Consider the following 8,676-nt stretch of genomic DNA (forward strand, 5'->3'; position numbering starts at 1 on the left):
ATCAACGAACAGATTCAAAATCTTCATCTCTGTTAGAGGGTGTGGGGGATTTCCTAGCTAAGAAAAACTAAGACTACTTATGGGATGGTCCATTGGTCCCTTGCCAGGCAGCCTCTCTTGATTGGGCTGTGGCTTGAAAGTGACCTCAGTGCAAAAGCCCATTACTTAGCTTTCAATCTGATGTCTTAGGCATCTAGTAATCCAATTGAGTTCTTACCCATGGGTTGTACCCTAGACTCCCTGGCAGCAGGCTGCTAAAAAGTTAATTCTTGAAAGCAGAGCAGGAACATCAAACTGTGACATAGTAAGAGTCGAGGAAGTAATTGTAGACTCTTCTAGCCATTTGCCAGCCCCCTGCGAGCTCTTAGTAACAAGCCATAAACAAAAGCAGCAGTAACAGCAACAGCAGAGAAAGAGGGAAAAAAAAACCCAAAAGGAAACAAATCTTTGCTCACCATTGGGAAGCCTGGGAGGATGATGAAGACCTAGGATAAAGATTCCTGAGACATTTGGAGGCAGTGTTTGGCAAATGAACAGAGGTAACTCCTTTCACTCCTCTGCTTTTCAGCTATGAAAAGTGTTTTTCAGTGAATCTAAGGAGCAGAACTGTTGAGTTTTCTCCCTAACTTCTCCCATCCCACCACCCAGCTCCATGATCGGGAATAGCATTTTTCTTTCTTTCTTCCCGGGTATTTTAGGGGCTTACTTCTGAAATGACTATTTAGAAAAATATTATGATTCAGGGGTAGTTTCCCACGTAGAGAAAGTGATTAAACATGAAGTGGCTCTGGGATTGAGGGAAAGTGTGGTGTAGTAGAAAGAGCACTGGAAATGGAGTCAGAAGATCTGGGTTCAAATTCTGTTTTTGACACTAGGCATTATATTATCCTGGGCAAGTCACTTAACATCCCTGGGGTGTGGTAGTTGCATATGCAAATTGGAGGGAGGGTTGGGCTAAATCGTGTCTATCTCTAAATCTGTAGTCCTGCCCCTCCCATAAACTGTCTGTGTCCCCTTCCTTCCTCTCCCTCATCAAATTTTTTAAGGCTATAAGTTTAAAGGGTCTGATGGATTTGTACATGTCAAGGGCATTTCTTATAACAATGGAATCATAAGTCTAGATTAGAAAAAATTAAGAAACTTGGAATTATAATTCTAAAGTGTGTTGTCTGCAAGGTGTCAGTTCAACCAGATGAGATGGGATGGATTCAGTTAATTAGCTGGATGTTCTGTATATTCAGTACTGGGAAAAAATGGAGTTAACTTTTTTTTACCCTCTAACAATTTGCTAAGGGTGTTGTTTTGATCTTCTATGGAGCCTATGGAAGGAGATGGATGAAAACAACTAAAGATTTATGATTTCTATCACTGAACTTTGTTTTTCAAATGAGGAAACTGAGACCTAAAGGGTAGAAATGAATTGCTCAAAATCACACATGTAGTAAGCAGCACATTCAGGAACTGAAAGCAGATCCTTTAACTCTCCATTTTATATTGAACTTAACAAGATGAGATGCTGTTGCATTCTGTGGGCATGAATACAATAGCCTCATTCATGAAACTATCAAACCATCAAAGGATCAAAGGTGTTAAAAAAATTTTTTTTCTAGGCCTGGAATTTTATACTTTTGAGGAAATCTTGATGAGGAAATTCCCTTTACTGAGAGTCTGGTTTAATCCCACTCAAACACTTACTAGATGAATGACCCTCAGCAAATGACTTGACTTCTCTCAGACTCAGTTTCCTCATCTGTAAAATAGGGATGAATGGGAACAGATTTAGACAAGACTTCTCCACAATATGGAGTCTTCTCCCTGGAGTGGAAGAGACCTTAGGCCCAGGTTTCCATTCCTCCAGAGTCAGGTGATTTCCATATAAGGCTATACGGTGCATTAGGATCAGTGATTGGATATGACTCACTAACTCCTCAATACCTAATTTGCATATGTGCACACAGACTGCAGTCCTCACACAGGTCCACCTGATTTGCATAAGTTCTCAATGCCCAATTTGCATGAGTCATCAATGCTTCATTTGCATATGTTTTCAATGCCTAATTTGCATATAATGACACGTATTTTCATGGGCTTTGTACCTTCCAGAAGTGGGGAAATTTGAACCGAATTTCCAAAGGGATTGGTTAGATTTCCCATCTAGAATGGAAGACCAGGCTTCTCAGCCAATGAGAATAATGGTGGGAGGGGGATTTCCAAGTCAGGGTCTATAAATTGCCATTCTGCTTCTGTAAGGCACCTCCCTACTCCAGCTTTACTGGTGAAGGGACTGCCTGGTTTCTCCTGAGAACTGAATAAAGGAGATTTTCTGTTTTTATCTTGAGACACCTCTGAGCAGTCAATTTGAGTGGGGGGGGGGGGGTTCAAGCTTTCTCCCCCACACAGGGATAATAATAGCACCTACCTCAGTCGGTTGTTGAGAAATTCAATAGAGATAAAATATGTAAAGCGTTTTACAAACTTTAAAGCACCCTATAAATATGGCTACTATTATTTAAGATACAGATTAACCACTCTTCTGATTGATCAGTCAATCAATAAATGAACAAATCTTTAAGAGCTTACTTCAGGAAAGACATTGTGCTAGACTCTGGGGATACCAGGACAGACATGAAATCCTTTCAAGTTTGCATTCTCTTTACAGTCAGAGTTATCCTTGTTAACTCATGGTCACAGCTAGTTTGTGTTTATAGGCAGGACATAAAAGCAGGCCTTTTGACTTTAAGGCTTATACGCTATATTAGGTCATAGTGCATAAAAACGATTTAATTTTGTGATACAATAAATTACTGTGACATGGATTTATTTAGAAAGCAGGAAGCTGTCACCAAAACACTTGGCAAAGAACACTGAAAAGTGAGGTTAGAAGCTGAAGTTTGAATTGTTTCAAGGGCTGAGCATAAAAGGAAAACAGAAGATTTGAATACAATTTGCTGGGTTTTTTTCTCTCATACTTATAAGTATATATGCACATATATACATCTACATCTACATCTACTTATGCACACACATATATAGCTGCAGTTATTTGGTTCTAAGTTTTTCTTCTTTTTAAATGAATTACCTCTGGCAAGCAATTACAAAAAAAGCTAACCAACAGCTTTAACTTTTTCATGGATGTCTTTTTGTTTAAAGCCTACAGGGTATAAATTTTTCATAAATGATTATTGCTAAAGCAACATAGAACTTTTCTTGGAGAAAGTGTCATGCACAGAGTAAAAGAGCACAGGACCCAAAACCAAGAGACCTACATTCAAGTCACTTATTAATTGTGTAACTAAGAGTAAAAGACTTCATCTGTCTAGGTCTCAGTTTCTTATCTAGGGGATTGCACTAGATAATCTCCCTGATACTTTATAGTGCTAACATTTTGCTATTCTGTAACGAAACATTGTTATTTGTCCTTAGTTCTCAAAGAGAACCAGGGATATAGTAAAGTGATATCTTGACTTGCAAGTGAATTGGATTTAAGTGAGGCAAGGCTGTACAAAGTCACCAGCCTCACTTTCTCCTCCTGAGCCTTCTGGGTTCACTGGCAAGATATAGATCAGGATGACTGGAAATGGTTCTGGATGCAGTGGGAATCTTTGACCTTTCACAGCTGAAGTTTTTTCCAGGTTGAAATATACTCTATATGCCAAGAGTACCTTGGAAGAAGGGTAAGAGGGTAGCTAGAAAAGGGGGAGGGGAGAGAGAGAGAGAAGACAGAGAGAGAGAGAGACAGAGAGAGGAGAGAGAGGGAGAGAGAACTTAGTATCTGAGGTAGTTATATAAGACTTGGAAAAGAATGAGGAAGGAGGAAGAGAGAAAGGGGTGTGTGCCAGTAGAAGATAAAAGATTGCCTGTGGTGGAAATTACTGGGCTTTGAGTTACAAAAAACAAAAGAACACAGCATACAATAAAACATAGTTTGTGAATAAGAATCCAGAAGCCAGAATTGCTTATGGGAAGACATGTGGTATGTGTTCCATTGCCATGGAAGCACCTGCATGACTTTTCACTCTGGACTGGAGACTGCTTTCAGACTGAGTATGGGAATCAACTGCATAGGGCGACTGACAAGAAAATTTCCCCCATTTCCTCCCAACCCTCATCCTGTAGTAGCAAAGTATGGAGAAGAGAAATGTGGAACATGGGAGAGGCAAAGTTTTCTATTGAAGTATAGAAAAGGCCATTGTGTCAGAGATCTTCCTATTTGACCTTCCTAATTTGAGATCTTCCTATTCTTCCATTAATGTTTTCTGTGCCCCCTTAGGAGTTTGGTTGGCTTGATCAGTCGTTGTGCTCCCCATGATTAATGAAAGCCAAGAGTAGTTACTGGTCTTATTGATGCAGGTCTTTCCTTGTGGTCTGGGGAAGGGACTCAAGGTATAGGTATTTATTAATGGAATTCACTTGTGATATGTCATCAGTTCCAACATGTTCACCTTGGGATCCCTAGTGTAGATGCCTTATATGTGTGTTTTTGTTGTTGAGTTCATAACCTTTCCCACGTACTTCTTCCATATATTGGTCAGCTGCTTCTTAGCACTGGCATCAGACGAACTCAGTTCCTCCTTCCAAGACTCTAGGTATGGCCTCCTATTTGTGGGGTAGAGTTGCTTTTTCTGCAGCCATATTCCTGGTCTTCCATGCACCTCTCTAACACATCTCTTGATTTGTCTGCCTAGATGAAATCGGTGGCTATTCCCTCCTCCCTACATTTTTTAAAAGTTCTATTGATGTTTTTTGTTTTTATATTACAAACATTTATAGATGACTCCCATTTCCTGAGAGATGTGTTGTAATAAAGTAAAAACCATTAAATAAAACTAATACAGTGACTTCTTCTGAAATTTAATGCAAGATTTCTCATCTGTATCACCCTCTCCCTTGATTTTAAACAAATTAGAGAGATCTGTTCTCCCCCCTCTTTTCCCTACCTCCAAACAAATGTCCTGCAACAAATATGTAGTTAAGCAAAACAAGTTCCCTTAATGGCTATATACCATAAAAGTGTACATACATACATATACACACATGTATGTATGTATGTATGTATGTATGTTTATGTATGTATAATCCCCCAACCTAAATCCATCACTTCTCTGTTATGGATAGCATGTTTTACTAGTGGTCCTCTGGAATCATGAATGATCCATAGATCTATTCTAGTTCTTACAGCTTTCAAAATTGTTTGTTTTTACAATGTTGCTGCCATCATATAAATTGTTCTCTTGGTTTATCTCATTTCAATCTTATCAGTTTATAATTTATTTTTACAATATATGATAATATATGATAGCATAAATTATTTTTCTGCTTCTTATTTCACTCTGCATACAGTTCACATATGTCTTTCTATTTCTTTTTTTAATCATCTACCTCCTCGTTTCTTATAGTACAATACATCCATATACCATGACTTATTCAATCATTCCTCAACTGATGCACATCCCCTTGGTTTCCAGTTTTTTGCCACCGCACAAAGAGCTGCTATAAATATTTGTGTATGCAAAGGATTTTCTCCCCCCCCCCCTTTTTTTTAACTCTTTTGGTACGCCCAGTGAAATGATGAAGTCTTAAGCATTTTGGGTTCAAACCATCCAACTGGCCCAAGGAGTCAGAATTCCAGGCAAGGAAGTTTTAGGAAAATAAAAAACACAGTCTTTCTTTCATGATTTGCTGACCTCCACGAAACCAAACATCTCTCTATGTGATGTCTCTGTCTGTATCTGTCTCTCTCTTTTCCACCACTTTCTCTGTCCCTAACTCCCACTTTCTCTCTTTGAATACTTGGTCTCCTGTTAGGTGGTGCAGTGGATAGAGTGCTAGAGCAGGAGTCAGGAGGACCTGAGTTCAAATCTCACCTCAGACACTTGACACTCACTAGCTGTGTGACCTTGGGTAACTCACTTAATCCTGGGTCATCTCCAGTCATCCTGATGAATATCTAGTCACTGCATTCAGATGGCTCTGGAGGAGAAGTGAGACTGGTGACCTGCACAGCCCTCCCTCACTCAAAACAAAGTCAAGTGCAAGTCATGTCATCATTTCTCTGATGGTATGCTCTTCTTTGGCAATGAAGGATGAATACACGTCTTAATTTCCAGAGAGTCTTATAATGAATAGTAAAAAAGAAGAAAAAGAAAATCACTTCAATCAAATGAATGAAGACATTAACCATCTCTGACCATATGTGTAATGATCCATAACCATAGTCTCCCACCTTGGAAAAGAAGAGAGGAAAGTGCATTTTCTCATCTTTTCAGTGGGCTCAGTCTTGATTATTAGATTTGCAAAATGTTCCAATTTATTGTGTTCCTTTCACTTAGAACATGTCCCATTGTATTTTCTTTCTTTCATTCATATTTTGTATTCATTATGTGTATAATTTTCTTAATTCTATTTGATTTTGCATTCATTTACATGAATCTTCCCCTATTTCTCTGTAATACCATCAATTGCTTCATATAGCACAATAATATTCTACTATATTCGTATATTTTTATCCATTTCCCAACTGATGGTCATCTGCTTGATTACTGCCTTTTTTTAAATATAAAAATATTATTATAAATATTTTGGTGTATATGAGCGCTTCCTTTTATTTTCCATTACCTTCCTTGAGGACATATACCTAGCAGAAGAATACCTGAGTCAAATGGTATGGACAGTTTAATCACTTAATTTGCATAATTTATAGCTGATTTCCAAAATGGTTGAATCAATTCATAGCTCCACCAATACTTTCAACATTGATTACTCCTATATTTTAAAATTTTTGTCAATTTGTTGGGCAAATGAAATCTTACAACTATTTTGATTTGCACTTCTCTAGTTAATGATTTGTAATACGTTTTAATATGGCTGTTTATAGTTTGTAACATTTCTTTTGAGAACTCTTTGTTCATATCCTTTGACAACATTTCTCTTGGGGATTGAGTCTTGATCTTAAATATTTATATCAGTTCCCTATGTATTTTGGACACTACACCCTTCTTAGAGATTTGAATCTTTTCTTAACTGACTTCTTGCTTATGGCTTACTAAACCCCAATCAAGTCATTGTGGTTTCCTTCTGTGTGAAACAGCTGGTGGTGCAGTGGTTAGAGCATTGAGCCTGGAGTCAGGAAAAACTGAATTCAAATCCAGCCTCAGATACTCACTAGTTATGTGACCCTGAGCAAGTGACTTAACCTCACTTTCCTCTACATGGAATAATAATAGTACCTACCTTGCAGAGTTATTGTGAGAATTAAATGAGATAATATTTAATTTTAAAAAGCACTTAGCAAAGTGCCTGACACACAGTATGTGCTATATAAATACTTACTCTCTTTCTCTTCCACCATGTATGTAACCAATAGCCTAGCACCTTAAATTCTGAGCTTAAATGGAATGGATTAAATCTTGGTGACCAAAATCACTCCCTAATTGGTTAGTTACTATCTCAGATTTCCTGACAAGTGGTAATTTTCTAAATCTCATTCCTCATTAGATAATAAAATTAGATAATAAAACAAGGCAAAGGCAGCAAGTATTTATAATAAGTGCTTATTATGTGTCTAGTACTGTGCTAAGAAGTGGAGATACAAATACAAACAAAAGGAAGAAATAAGGTCCCTTCCCTCATGAAGCTTACATTTAACCCACACATAAAAGGGGCCTGAATATCAGGTGGTAGGGTGGGATGAACACCAATGAGTGAATAGTGTTTGAGTCTTAAAAGTCAGCAGAATCTGGAGGGGAATGATGGATAGCCAGCTTGGGCTCCTCCCTAAAAGGGAGATTTTGGCAGGAGCTCACCAATGGAGGGAGGAGGCTGGTGTGGTGGAGAGGTGTTTGAGAGTGAAAGGGCTGCAGAAACACATAGACATTCCAGGTTTTTTGACTTGTCATGTTCTTTTGGGAGACTTATAATCCTTAGATTATCTTTATGCATCCTGTCTTTCAGAGCAGTACAGTTTGCTTGTATGAAGATTATATATCCTTTTAAGATTATTACTTTCTCCTTCTCTTCTTCCAAATTGTCCTTTACTTCTGTGGATTTACATTTCTCCTCTCTTTTGTTGTTCTATTTTTTTTCCTTTGGTAAAACTTGACACCTTGGGTTCAAGTTTTTCTATTCTGCCATTTTTTTGTGCTATTCAGAATAAAATTATATTTCTTAATTCCTACTTCTCTTTTTAACCATTCAGGAATGCCCTGCTATGCTGCTATACTCTCTTAAGAATAAACAGAATTCTCCATCTCATCAGATGCTAATTAATTTTCCTTCATCTTGAAATACTTAGATTTAGATACCTGGGTTCTTTTACCTGATTTTGGGGTTATATTAACTTTATTTTCATTCCATATTTTCCCTGTTGGTTTATTTGCTTACACTAAAGGTGTAATTAAGTTTTCTTCCTCCTATGATTTGTTTTTTAGTAATTTTATCCCCCCTTCCTTTTGCTTCCCTATTGTTCAGTTTCTGACTCCTTCCTTTTTCAGTGTGGTTTCATTAGACCTAAAAGCTATTTCTGCCTCTTCCACTGCTGTGCAATTTCACAATTCACTGGCCTCAGTATCTTCCCTGAGTACTTCTAGGGGGAGGGGCAGAACTGGTCTCAGTTTGATTCTGCATTCTTTAATTTAGACTTAGTGAAGTGTCACATAGCCACACACATGTGAGTTCTCT

At 37.9% G+C, this 8,676-nt stretch overlaps 1 protein-coding gene across 7 annotated transcripts in view; it reads left to right on the plus strand.

The window, feature by feature from the left end:
• The first annotated feature begins 383 nt into the window (after positions 1–383).
• Positions 384–8,676, plus strand: part of FRMPD2 (FERM and PDZ domain containing 2) — a 306,604-nt gene continuing 298,311 nt past the window's right edge. For all 7 annotated transcript variants that reach the window (XR_011971421.1, XR_011971422.1, XM_072627697.1 and 4 more), the window contains exon 1: positions 384–539. Coding sequence is in view for 5 of the 7 variants with exons in the window: in XM_072627697.1 (XP_072483798.1) it covers positions 530–539 (10 nt within the window). In the remaining 2 variants the exon portion in view is untranslated. The remainder of the gene's footprint in view (positions 540–8,676) is intronic.

The sequence above is a fragment of the Notamacropus eugenii genome, chromosome 1 (assembly GCF_028372415.1).
Source record: "Notamacropus eugenii isolate mMacEug1 chromosome 1, mMacEug1.pri_v2, whole genome shotgun sequence".
Classification (NCBI taxonomy): domain Eukaryota; kingdom Metazoa; phylum Chordata; class Mammalia; order Diprotodontia; family Macropodidae; genus Notamacropus; species Notamacropus eugenii.